The 14625-nt window shown below is 33.4% G+C and overlaps 1 protein-coding gene across 2 annotated transcripts; it reads left to right on the forward strand.

Moving 5' to 3' along the window:
* Nucleotides 1-9565: 9565 nt before the first annotated feature.
* LOC144551467 (putative serine/threonine-protein kinase PIX13) lies at nt 9566-14204 on the forward strand. 2 transcript variants are annotated; one of them, XM_078299432.1, is made up of 7 exons: nt 9566-9992; nt 10755-10841; nt 10976-11241; nt 12064-12199; nt 12581-12723; nt 13192-13315; nt 13547-14204. In XM_078299432.1, exons 1-7 carry the CDS (start codon nt 9914-9916, stop codon nt 13960-13962), a joined length of 1251 nt encoding a protein of 416 aa, XP_078155558.1. In that variant the 5' UTR covers nt 9566-9913; the 3' UTR covers nt 13963-14204. The 2 variants fall into 2 exon arrangements, with proteins under 2 accessions (XP_078155558.1, XP_078155559.1); XM_078299433.1 differs by lacking the exon at nt 9566-9992 and adding an exon at nt 10229-10295 and having other exon boundaries at nt 13547-14203.
* The last annotated feature ends 421 nt before the right edge of the window (nt 14205-14625 follow it).

Genomic DNA, 14625 nt, shown 5'->3' on the forward strand with positions numbered 1-14625 from the left:
AACCATAATTTACAGAAATTTTCTATCATTATTGAAGTTATAAGGGTTCTATATGCTAAAGCAGGCCTTACGTGAATCGAAATCACCACCCAACAGTGAAATACGCACTGCCAAGACCTCAGAAAAGTAACAGACCCATCTTCACAGCCCAACAGAGTTATCACAAGTAGGGGTGCAAAGGGATCGGATACGGATCGGATAGTGGTAAAACCATATCCGTATCCGTTTTTATTTTCCGGATACGGATCAGATACTAACCGGATACGGATACGGATATTTGCTTTTTATAATAGTGAATAACATAATTTTTTTCATAATTCATATTAAATTATATAATACATATCTACTATTCGGATACGGATAATTAAAATTCAAAATCATATCTGTCTCCGTATCTGCACGGATATTCGGATATCGGATACTGAGTCAGATACGGTCGGATAATATCCAACCTGTTTGCACCCCTAATCACAAGTCACAACCGAACCAGCGTTATAAGAACCAAACCAGACCAGCTAGTTGAACTGAAAAAAAAAAAAAATCAAAACCGGTCGTCATTTCGATTTGGTTCAATAATCAGATACTTATTAGTACCGGTCAAAACCTGGTCCATGAAACGGGTTTTACAAAACCCAGCGAACCATTTAATAAAAAACTGGTTTTTAGACTGAAGCGGCCCGTGTAGTGAGGCCCATTCTTGAGTCGATCAAATTCTTGGATGTTGACTTGTCAGATTTCGCGAAGCGCACATTCAATCTAATCAACATTTATGAGCTACTATCCGAATTTTTTTTTTTTTTTTTTCTGGATTGTGTATTTGTTTCTTTGGTAAGAACTTGGTCGTCCTTGATTATGACAGCATCAGTTTCTATGTTGTCAGTAATCATATTTTTTGTTTTTGCTCTCTTTTAGTTGTATTTCTGAATAAAGGGTTGAATGGATCGTTGCTTTTGGGGGATTAGGGATAAAAAATTTGGAGTTAGGCTGGGTGCTATGGATAGCATAGTGGCCTCTATGCTACGGCTCAATATTCGAGTTTTCAAAATCTAAACGGTCGATCCGAACTGTTCATCTTATTCTCCATATTAATATCTGCTTGGAGACCAAATTTTACATTTTTCTGAATTTTTTTACTATTTATTAAATATTTTACAAAATTGTTGATCCAACGGTGGCTGCACAAAACAGTAAAACCGTTGGATTAACGATTTTCAAAGTGGCATAATAAATAGTAAAAAAATTCAGAAAATTATAAAATTTGGTCTCCCAGCAGATATTAATATGGAGAATAAGATGAATGGTTCGGATCGACCGTTTGGATTTTGAAAACTCGAATATTGAGCCGTAGCATAGAGGCCACTATGCTATCCATAGCACCCCAGCCTAACTCAAAAATTTGCATCTCATGAATATCTCTCTCCTTCTAAAATGATGGTGGAAATTGAATTTTTTTCAAATTGATGGGCTTTGAAAACAATTAATTCAAGTTAAGTATCTTGCTAATACACTCCCTTTTCAAATGTCTCATTTTTGGAGAGAAATATGTAAATTCCAATACATTGACCAGCTGAGTTGTACTTTTCAGGTTGGCAATGGACAATCAATTAGATTTTGGCTTGTTACTTGGCATTCTCTTTGCCCTTTATCAATAACATAACCCCAGCTCTTTACCTCTGTTCTAACTCCTCTATTACTGTTAAACATGCTATAGAATCAAATAAGGAATTGGTCACTTTCAGGAGAAACTTGCATGGCATTCTCTTGTCAAAATGGATGGATATCACTCATGTCATTTCTTCTTATACTCTCACTGACTCCTCTGACTTACCTCAGTGGAAATGGGATGTTAAACTGCACTTTACTACTGCTTTCTTATATAACTTCCTTTCTTTTAGGGGTGTCACCATCCCTATGCTGATGTGTGGTGGGTGGTACCAATACCTTTGAAAATAAAAATCTTTATGTGGTTATTGTTCAAAAATAAAATTCTTACAAAAAATGTTCTCACTGTTAAACAATGGCAATGAGATACCACATGTCTCTTTTATCACTGTACCATAGAATTAGCTTTACACCTTTTTCTAAACTACTCTTATACTGCTCAAATTTGATTTTGGATGGGCAAATTCAGAAATTTTTATGGTGATTGGACATCTTTAGAAAACATCTTACAATTAGCACTTTCTTTGAATAGTCATAAAAGATAGGCCTTGTTAATGGTAATTAGTGCGATTTGTTGGTGTATTTAGAGAACACAAAATTCTCTTTGTTTTGATAATGCACCTCTTCCTACGATTAAAAATGTACTTCTACTAATATGTTCCTTGGACTATTGGACATGATATAAACAAAGGAATATAAGACAATTCATCGCTGAGTGGATTCTAGAAGATTTTGATATGGTGCTGATACAGTTTCTCTCTCCTTTGCCTCTGCTTGAGCTGCTTCCACTTGATTATGTACCAGTGGAACCTGTCCTAATGATTGCCTGAAGCAATGAGTTTGGCTGCCTGTTAGGCTTTATTTGCTCCTGTCATGCTTGAACTTTTTAATAAAAGAGGTTTACCCTTGTTGCTGACACAAATACCTTACTGTGTCTTGGTTTTGGCTTGAATATATTATAGTACTGTTAAGATGCATGGCAGGTGATGCTTTTGTTTTTGTTTTGATGGATTTTTAGATTTGGATGTAAGTGTAGATTTTCTTTTCTCCTTTTTTTTTTATATACTGTCATCTTGTATTTTTGCATCTTATTCTAATAGAAAGGCTCATGTCTATTTTTCCAAAAAATAAAAATGGATCGTTGCTCAAATTTTCATGCCACATTATTTTCTTTTCTCAAATTTAACAGCTTTGGAGCGTTGGTGGTTGGGTTCTGCTGTATTGTAGAAGTTGTTCACAATTATTGAACACTATAATATCATATCATCGTCGCCGCAATAATAAAAACAATGCTCTTAACATTTCTGGAATCCTAACGAAAATTGTGTGTTAATATACATCTTACAGTATCTTAGAATCTTTTTTTTTTTTGGTTGTAAGTCCTTCAGTAATTGCATTAAAATTATATCATAATAAATTACAAATCTATTTCAGTATAAATATTTAATCACACAAAGATACTTGTAAAATCTCTCATTGCTAAAAGTTAAAAAGAAGAGGAAAAGTAAAACCAGTAGTTGCAAAATGTTTAGTTTGCGTCAGATTAACAAGTCAATAGGCATGTTCATTCTCTTTTATGGATATGCAACCATAGCAGTCAAGCGAGTGTGACTACATCGTGTCGACACTACCTAGAAGAATGCGCACTCGAGAGCACTGAATCAAACCGGACCAGGAATTGAATCAACTAGACCAGGACAATCACCACTCAGCCGAGGAGGTACTGAATCAAACCGGACAAAAAACTGAATTAATCAGACCAGGATAGTCACCACTCAGTTGAGGAGGCATTGAATCGAACTAGACCAGAAATTGAATTAGCCGGACAAGGACAGTCACCTCACATGAGTCATACCGAGGGAGAGAAGAAGGAGATGAGGAAGGGGGAAAGAGGAAGAAAAAGAGAAAAGAGACAACATATTCATCATTATCGCCCACAATCATAATTTCTCATACTTCATTCATATATAGTTATATTAGATACTACGGGGGCGAAGCGAATTTACAACACTTTCAATCGAACCCAAAAAGTCGAGGCAGATTGAAAAGTGGTGACCAGATCTGTTAAACAGAAGCACCTGCTCGATTAGAGTGAGGTAAGATGGAACGACGAGCGGTGGCCAGATCCGTTCGATGGAAGCACATGCTCGGATGGAGTGAGGTGAAGCTTCGAGCGGCGGTCAGATTCATCAGACAAAATCATTCACTCAAATAAAGCAATGCGAAATAGACCGGAAAAACAAAGAGAGAAGGAGAGAGGCGGAAGTGGCGAGACGAAGGATCGAAGTGAACATATGACTCTCAAATCTCAAACTTGATTTCTTCTTTTGAATCGCCTTGAAGGGGAGAATGGAGGTTCCTAGGTGCGGACTCCCGAGTTTTTATAAACCAATAAATCTCTTCTAAATCTATTCTTTGTTTTTCGGCTAATATTTCATCAACGGAGTTTAATTGAGAAAACAACACTGCAGCATTAACGATGTATTTTTTTTCATATTAACAAGTTTTATTTTATTGGATTTTGAATGTTTCTTATTTTTTTCCTCTTTTCCTATTTTTTTATTATACATAAATTCAGTTATATAGTATATATGTGTATGTAACAATATATTTATTTTTATATATAATCTTGATATTTAATAACTATCTACTGATTATATAATTATTTAAAAAACCAATAATTGAACTTGTTGATTTACCGGTTCAATCAATAAATTGTTGATTCAAAACTTTATCAGGTCGATGTATAATTCAATTATAATAATATTGAATCAAATTATTAATTCAGTCTCAATAGAGACTGTCAGAATCAGCCTCTCTCCTAAATTCACAGAAATTAAAAGGACCATTAGGTCCATTTAATTTTTCAAACTATATATATAGCTGTTGATGTATAAATTGTAAAAATTAAAAGACAAAACTAACTTTTAAATCTAATAATAAAGGTAATTTTTTTATGTGGAACATTATTTATTCAAAATTTAAATAAAAATCTATTATATTTATTAAATAGTTAAATAACTTGATCTCTTATTTTTATTTAATAAATAAACAAAAGGACAGAAATCTCATCCATTGTAATAAAAACAAGTAACCTAATCTATCGTCATTGGATAATTTAATTTTTATATTTAATTTTGTGGGGGAGACGCGGTCGTGACTCGTGACTCGTAGCAAGCGCGTCTGAAACGGGACTCGAAGGTCGTTGAATGAATAGTCACCATAGCAATTTATTATTATTATTATTTATTACGTCTTATAAATATTTTACTGGTTAGTATTAAGTACAACTGTACAAGCGTACAAGTCCACGATTCTCTTGACTTCTGTACCGTGTGGATTTACCAAGGACAACAGCAAGTCCATTTTACCTGATTGACGGTGACCACATCCATGAGATAAATTTCGAAAGAATATATTTACGCAACATAATTTTCAGAATTGCAATGAGAGCTTGTTCTATGTTATTTTATCAATTTTGAACACGCATCACTACTTTCGCTTATTGAAATGACTCTAATATTGTTTTTTAAATAATATTCTTATATTAGTCTTTCCTTTTTAAAATGCTTCTTTAATTATTCTTCTGACTAAGTCCGTCTCTGTGACAGGAAGGATTTAAGGCTTAGTTAAAGGTAGCTAAATCACTCTATAATTTCAAAATTTTAATTATACATATAAGAATTTAATTGAATTGAATTTTTTTTTAAACTTTATATATAGTTTAGTCACTCTCAATAAATGACAAATATTTAGTTGTAGCATAGTGATTAAAGTTTTATTTTGTAGTTAAAATATTTTGAGTTCAAATTTCACTCACTATAATTGTGCATTTTAATTTTCAGTTATTCCTATCAAAATTTTCTAGTTCCGCCCCTGATCTGTGCGATAGAATGGAATCAGGTTCGTCTTATGTCAAGAGAAAAAATGGTGCTTGATATATGAAACAAATCGATGATGCATGAATCACGGTTGGTGTACTTCATATAAATTTGTTGGTCGATTTAGAAGCGAAGGAATAAAAAGATATTCTAAAGAAAAGAAAAGTCACTGAAGTTGATTGTGGAATGTGCATTGCAAGAGCCAAACTGTGAATAGTGTAAAATCGTGCTGTGCTGCGATTTTAGTTTCGTTATGTGGTGTGATTAAATTAATTTTGTTATGTGTTATGTTTAAATTAATTTTTTACATCAAAATGTCAAGCGATAGTTATAGTATGCGAATAGTCACGCATGTCTAAATGTGCTTTGATCAAACGTGTCTTACGTGACTATTTGATCATAATTTAAGATTCACCATTTCATCAAGATCTAACAGTCCTAATTATACGTAACTTGCGTGACCACATTTTGTAACTAGATCTTTCGCGTGACATGCCGTGCTGTACTAAATTTTCTAAATATAGTCACGACACACAAATAATCATAGCACATGACATATGAATCATGACATGCAACTGACACAGCACGTGAATGATCATAGCACATGACACATGAATCATGACATGCAACTGACATGCGTGCCGTGTCATTTTGTGACAGAGCCGACTCTGGTGTGCCTTTTTTTCCACTCTGTGGATACAAAACTGCTAGGAACTTTTTAGATTTCTCAGATATTTGATGTCACTGATGTAGATGTAACTTATGTTTTCTTGATTTTTTTGTTTTTACATTTATAACTGACAGCTACTATATCAGCATTCTCAGAAGAAAAAATGATTCCTCCGACTATCATTATGTGGATAATATTGCTTGAAAACTTTGTACGGTGATTTGTAAATAAATTTGATGATTAATTGATTTGGTCAATTTTATTTTTAACGGAAGATGCAAACTTTCAGATAAGATTCTCTCTCATTCCACTAATAAACATCGACGTAATATGTAATCTGTTAATTTCCAATACCAGAACAAGCAACAACAATTTCCACCATTGAAGTTTTAATTGTTTGATTTGATCGTGTTTGTTCCATCGAAATCTGATTAATTTATTTCATAAACATTCCAATACTTCCTAGTTCCTATATTTATATATGTTGAACTTTTGGTACAAACGATTCAATATATTACATGATTTTATATATATAGAAATTACATAAATATAATGTAAAATATTAGATGGATTGCATAAATATTTTATTTCTATGGAAAAATTGATTTGTTTCGTTCCTTTAGGAATTTCCTAAAGATTTATTCTTTCAAAATTTTTTTGTGGTATCTACACACTATGAAGTATGGTTTCTTTATAGTCTTTAAGAATGAGTTTTAGGTTGTGCTTTATAATTAGAGGGTAAAAGTTTATTAATGGAAAGAGGGGAGTCTTCCTTTGCACATTAATCTTACACTCCGATTTGGAGTGAAAGCTTTTATCAAAAATCTACACGATTATCACTTCGTCTCCGCTCCGCACAGTAACTGTTCTGCTCCATTTCCTCTTTGATTCTCTCTTTCTGGAACAGGTAAAGGCGCACCTGACTGGATGGGTTGGTGAGATCTCCCCTCCGCACAGTGATTTCTCCTTCCCCTTCCTCTACGCACCCTCTTCTAGAGCTGAGCCTTAGAACTGACTCGAAAAAAGACAAAATAGGAAGTGAGAATGGAAAAGACTTCATCTCTTCTATACTCCGATTTGGGAGTTACAAAATCACTAAGCTTTTCTTTAGCTTTTAAGTATAATTCATCTATGATTTTCTTCTCTCCCCCCGGCCTATCTATGAATTTTACGGTTCTTGAACAAACGGCTAAGTCAGATCTGATCACACCTTAAGTCACCTCTGCTCCCTTGACTTCCCTCTATGTACGGCGTATGTCGCGTATGCGTACCCCCTTCTGAAGCAAGCTAGTTGGGTATGTTTGGATCGTGCAAGGAACAATGCAAGAATAGCGATTTTTGGGTTAGTGATTGAAAATAGTACCAACCCGAGTGATTTGAGAATAGCACTAACTTTAGACTATCTGAGTTGGTAAAAATGTCATTTGGATTGTATATTTAGAATAGCGATGGAGAGAATGAATAAAATAGTGATTAAACTAATTTAATTTTTAAAGTAATATTATATTACATTTAATATGTAAACTAATATTATATTATATTATATTTAATATTTAGACTAATATTTAAATAGTACTAATCTAATATTTAAAGTAATATTATATTACATTTAAGGGTAAGGCTAAGGTGCTATGGGTTACATAGAGACCTACGGTGCTACGGCTCAATATTCGAGTTTTCAAAATTTAAACGGTCGATCTGAACCGTTCATCTTATTCTCTATATTAATATGTGTTTGGAGACCAAATTTTACATTTTTTGAAATTTTATTACTATTTTTTTAGATAGGTAGAAAAATCACTTGATCTAAAAAATTCTGCACCATTCAGATATTTGATTTTCTACCTATCTAAAAAAATAAATAATTTTTTTTATAAAAATATAAAATTTGGTCTCCAAATACATATTAATATGGAGAACAAGATGAACAATTCAGATCGACCGTTTGGATTTTGAAAACTCGAATATTTGAGCCTTAGCACCGTAGGTCTCTATGCAACCCATAGCACCTTAGCCTTACCCTACATTTAATACTTAAACAAATATTATATATATTTAATAATATTTTATTTAATAATAATCTAATCTTATAAGATATTATATTTATTTAATACTAATTTAATATTTAAACTAATATTATATTATATTAAATATTTAAATTAATATTTTATTTAATATTAATCTAATTTGATATTATAGTTATTTAATACTAATCTAATATTTAAATTAATATTATATTACATTTAATATTTAAACTAATATTATATTACATTTAATATTTAAACTAATATTATATTATATTTAATCTAATATTTTATTTAATACTAATTTAATATGGTATTATATTTATTTAATATTAAACTAATATTTAAACTAACATTATATTATATTTAATATTTAAATGACTATAGTACAGGGGTGTAAACGGATATGAATAATCTGCTCCGTATTCTCTCCGTATTTGGAGATACAGATACGGATAATTGCGTATACAGATACGGATAATTTTTGCATATGGTGAAAAAATGGCGCATACGGATACGAATACGGATAATTTCATAAAAGTGAATATCCGTATTCGTATCCAAATCCGAAATTACTCCCAACCAGCTTTAACTTTACTGCTCCGGATAGAAGTTGTTATATATTATCTCATATTCATTTCAGTCTTGATTGTGGTATAAATGATAACACAATTTTCTTTTCTTTTTATCTTCATTTTTTCATTTTTCATTCTTTTTTATTCAAGACTTTAGTCCGTGAATGTAGTATGCTTTTAGTTCCTGCTAAATTGGTTTTAGTCATTGTTTTAAGACAACAACAAGTCACTTTATTGTATCTTAAAATGCATAACTCAATTATCCGACAATTATTCGTTTCGTATCCGTATTTGAATCTGTATCCGTTGATTATCCGTTCTGTATTCGTATCCGTTTAAGGCGGATATGATTTCAAATTTTAATATCCGTTTACTATTCGTATTCGTATCCGCTCATTGAAAAACAGATACGGATATGATATTAGCATTATGCGCTCCGAATCCGCTCCGTTTACATCCCTACTATAGTATGAAATTTAATCTAATATTTTATTTAATATTAATCTAATTTAATATTATATTTAATACTAATTTAATTAATATTTAATACTAATTAAATATGTTATTTAATACTAATCAAATATGTTATTTAATACTAATTTAATTTTCAAACTTACTCTAATCGAGAGAATCAAATATTTTACTAATACCGCTGGTGGATCAAAATATGAATGCAATCTATCTAATATTTTTATATTATTTTCTGAATATATTATGCACGAGGATCGCTATGTCAGAAATTTATTTGTTATTTCTTATTATAATGACAGAAGTTGCTGCCTCAGCTTGACCTGGCTCTAATTATTTAAGCAACAAAGTCCACGCACGAAGACGAGGGAGAAGGTCGCTCTAAAAATCCAAAAATCAAAAAATTGAAACAGAAGGAAGGAAAGAAAGAACACCAAGGCAAAAGAAAAATCTAGGGATACATACATAAATTTCAACCCCTCTAATCCTCTATTAACACTCGTTTCTTCTTTATTGCTTCTACCCTCTTTCCTTGATTTTGACAAGATTCATAAAGGCAAGAGAGAGAGAGAAAAAGAGAGAGAGAGAGAGAGAGAGAGAGGAGGCCTTGGACAAATAGGAGGTCAGAGGGAGATGGGGAATTGCTTGGATTCGATTTCAGATGAGAAGTATCTAAGTCCACCTACACCGCATCAGCCTCATTCAAACCAAGGTACCTTTTATTTTCTAAATTTGAAGATTATCATTTATAGATATGCAACTTAACTTTATTGGCTTCCCCCTTTTGGTTAATCATCTTAATTGGCCAAGTAACGAAATTTAACTAAATTTGGAGATTATCATTTATATATACGTGAATTAACTTTATCAGCTTCCCCTCTTGCCTCTTGGTTAGCCATCTTTCATGTTTTGTTCAGTTTCACTTGAATTGTTTATTCAATTGAACTCTCAATTAGCCAAGTAATGAACTTCCAATTCCATCCAAAATTCTCCAGATTTTCCTCTTCCTACCTTGGTACATGCTTCTCTCTCTTTTCTAAGTGGAAAATAAGAGAACAAGTAGCTCATAAGAAAAAAAATCTCTTCTTGTGAAATTTAGAAAAATGTACAACCTAACTCTTCCAACTCAACTATACAAAAACCTTAATAAGCATTACCATTGAACTACTCAAACTATTGATCTAATCAATCCATAAAAGGTCAAAATTTCCAAAGGATTCAAATAATTATGCTTCAGCAGTTATACAATTCTGCTCCATTTTCTACAATTGTAATTTTTTTTGGTACCTTTTGATGAATGATGAACAAGCTCCTTATCTTGTAACTTTTTAACTCAAATTAATTTACACCAGTCAAATTTGGTGACTGTAGAAGAGGAATGTTAGAGCATTCCAGAGGGGGCATTCCCTCTGTGTTAATTCACCAAACAAATTTGATTCTAGATTTTGTAAATAACCTCTCATTTTGATTTTAGGAACCTCTACAAGGAGCCCAAGCAGTGTAACAACTGGAAAAGCGTCAAGTACAAGTACCAGCAGCTCCACTTATGGCCGATCCATTGGTAGTGTTTACAAATATATATTGGATCCACGATCCATCATTGTTTCTTTTTAATATATGAAATTAATGTAGCACATTTATTATGTTATCTGCATTTATGACAATGATAAGAACAACAACATCCTCTTTTAACAGGAAGCAATACTAGTGAAGGCTCTTCTTCATACGGTGATGGAAAAATTCTAGATTCACCAAATCTGAGAATTTTCACATTTGTGGAGCTGAAAAGCGCAACAAAAAATTTCAAGCCTGATACTATATTGGGAGAAGGTGGGTTTGGCCGAGTATATAAAGGGTGGGTTGATGAGAAAACCCTAAACCCCTCAAAGAGCGGTCTTGGTATGGTGGTTGCGGTTAAAAAGTTGAATCATGAGAGCTTGCAGGGGTTACAGGAATGGCAGGTTAGCAAATTGTTTATTTCATCGCTTCAGCTTTATTTTTTGAGCAAAGAACATAATTGACCGACCCTGTAAGTACAGCACTTATATTTTGTTCACTTGGGCAAGCTCAAGCAGCCTCTTCCATAATGATATGTGGTGAGTGAAATCTGAAACCAAGTCTCCACAATAAGAAAATAGAGTTCTAACCACTAGACTACAAGTAAATATTTGATATTTCATGAGAGGGGTTGGACTATATTTATAAACAAAAAAATTCAATTAAATTCCAATATACATAATTAAATTTTAAAATCACACGACTTAGCACCCCTATCAATACACGTAGATCCGCCCCTGCTTGCTTTGAAATTATCATTAAACATTCTGGTGTTGTATGCAATTGACATTAAATTGTTAAACCAGGGTTAAATCAAAGATGAAATTTCCATTGCATCATAACAGGATTACAAAATGTGGTACTCGATATCTTCTTCTTGATTTTTGTTTAACTATGGAAAAATTCAACGGTTCCCTTGTGAAACATCAAAAGTATAATTTACACCCCTTGAAAACGGAGATATATTTGGCATGTCTCTAAACACTTGCCTGATGGTTTTTTTTTCCCTTACCAGTTGAGTTTGTCGCTAGATAAATCTTTTATTGACTTGGTGTGAATAACAATCAACATTCCATTTTAGCTCAATTTCCAGTTGGGTTTTTATTGTGCAGGCGGTGTTTAATGTGGAATAAAATAAATGTAATTTGTGTGCATTATTGTTTAGTCTACAAATTTTCTTCCCCATTATTTTTTACAGATTTTGTTATATTCTGTTAATTTTGCAGTCTGAAGTGAATTTCTTGGGAAGATTATCTCATCCAAACTTGGTAAAATTGTTGGGATATTGCTGGGAGGACAAGGAGCTGCTTCTAGTCTATGAATTCATGGCAAAAGGAAGCTTAGAAAATCACCTCTTTAGGAGTTTGTTCCTTGACACTAATCTTTCTTCTTTGTACAGTTAACATTTGTAAGTTGTACCCTGGACCAGTCAGTACCTCTTGTATCTCATTTTCACGTCTTGGGTTGTTTTGTTTCAATCTTTGCTCTTTAGTAATTAATCAAAAGTTATAAAGACCTTGAGGTGTAGTAATGCACTGAAGATGTATCATGCCAGTTGGTCTTGGTACCAACAATACTAATACTGGGTGGTATGGAAGGCCTTGATTGAAGCACTGTATCACCGAACTGTATTATATCTTTATTGTTTGTTCTTTATTTATTTTTTTCTCTCTTGTCTTGTCAGTTGGTTGCTATAATATATTTTTCCATTATTTTATTAATATATTGTTTTTCAATTAACAGAAGGTGGGACCTTCCAGCCACTGTCATGGAGCCTAAGGTTGAAGATTGCAATAGGTGCAGCACGTGGCCTTGCTTTCTTGCATTCGGCCGAAAAACATGTTATTTATCGTGATTTCAAGGCCTCGAACATTCTTCTTGATTCTGTAAAATTCTCTCTCTAGCAGAAATTATCTGTGCTACGTGGAACTGTACCAGCTTTTTGGTCCTCTAATGCAGTTATGTGGAAACTTTTAAATTAGAATCCACTACTGTGACTGTGATAGGCCTTATTTACCCCAACTAAGGTTTGTCTGATCAACCTCAATTAAATCCAAATAAAGCCTCTATTTGCAATTGAGCTCCTTGTAAGATTCAATGTCCAAACTTGCAACTAAGCCAGAATTTTATCCAGTTTTACATCTACAGTCCTGGATTGTGCAGTTGTGCGTAACTGATCTTCAATTAAGCCAAATGAAAAGAAAATCCAAAGGACGGGTACTCAAACCAGAGCTGCTTCACATGCTGGTCATTTACTAGGCACGTCAGAGATGATGCTGAAATTTGAGTTTCTACCCTTGTTGTCTTTGGATTTTTTTTCCTTATCCAATCTTACGCTTGCCTTTCTCGTGTAGAATTTTAATGCAAAGCTCTCAGACTTTGGTTTGGCAAAGCCTGGGCCAACAGCTGGAAACTCACATGTCACCACACGTGTTATGGGTACCTACGGATATGCTGCACCAGAATACGTCGCAACAGGTATGGTACTCTAGTTGGCAGTGACAAGGATAGCTACCTATACCAGTACTGCCCCTCATGACTGTATTTGAATATACCACAACAGTCCCAAGTTAATCGTGCTATTCATTTCGGAGTTGTGGGTTACCATTTTTGGCCATTTGATAAACTAATATAGTTTAAATTTCCCAATTAATACGTGATATTTATCACAGAAAATAGTCAAGCAACTAATCTTATCACAAAAATCAGGTCATCTATATGTGAAAAGTGATGTGTATGGGTTCGGTGTGGTCCTGCTTGAGATGCTCACAGGCCTTCGTGCACTTGACCCAAGCCGGCCAAGTGATCAGCACAATTTGGTTGACTGGTCCAAGCCATACCTTTCCGACCGTCGGAAACTGCCCCGAATCCTGGATCCACGCCTCGAGGGTCGATACCCGTCAAAAGGTGCAGTTTTAGCAGCACAACTCACCCTTCGTTGCCTCTCAGGTGACCCAAAAAGTCGTCCATCTATGGAAGAGGTACTTGCAGTTTTGAAGGAGGTTGATAACATGAAATCCCGGCCTAAGGAGGGAGGAGATGCATCCCCTAGACCGGGTCCAAGGAGGAATGATAGAGGGAGTTCAGGTTTGGGGCCAGGTCAACCATCTCCGAGGATAAGGTGACCTGTTTCAGGTGGTTACTGTAGGAGAGACTTGATTTCACCATTTTACTTTAAAATTTTATTTTCGAATATTCTTTTTAGGTCATTAATTTTTCCCTCAAAACGTTCGTAATTTATAAAAGTTTGAGGTGGGTGTATAATCTGTAATGCTATTTTAGCTGTGACATATCAATGTAGGATGAAAAATTATATATGCATTTTCTTTCAAATATAGTAATAAGAAAAAAATTTCACATTGCGCATGCCATTGAAGCTCCATAATGATGAAATCTTGCCTCCATAATTATCCTAAACAGAAACTGATGACAACTAAATGACAATTTTTCTTTATAATATTAACGGGCTTATAATTCACCGTATTAAATAGAAATATACTGAACTTTTTTATTATTAAAATATTAACATTAATATGTTGTAATATTACATCCCACCGATTTCATTAGATGCTAAGAACCGTTATATGATGGTGCTGAAATGGTACCAGTTACCAAACCCCCATAACAGTAACATTCAAATACAATAGCTACATATTTTTTCAAAAACAGAAGTACAATAACATCAGCATGACCTACTACAGGGACTAGTCACAAAAAACAGCAATTACATCTCAAGTCAAAGCATCCAACTACAGGAGAATACTGCAGTACCAACATAGACTAAAAAG

The sequence above is a fragment of the Carex rostrata genome, chromosome 3 (assembly GCF_964058835.1).
Source record: "Carex rostrata chromosome 3, lpCarRost1.2, whole genome shotgun sequence".
NCBI lineage: Eukaryota > Viridiplantae > Streptophyta > Magnoliopsida > Poales > Cyperaceae > Carex > Carex rostrata.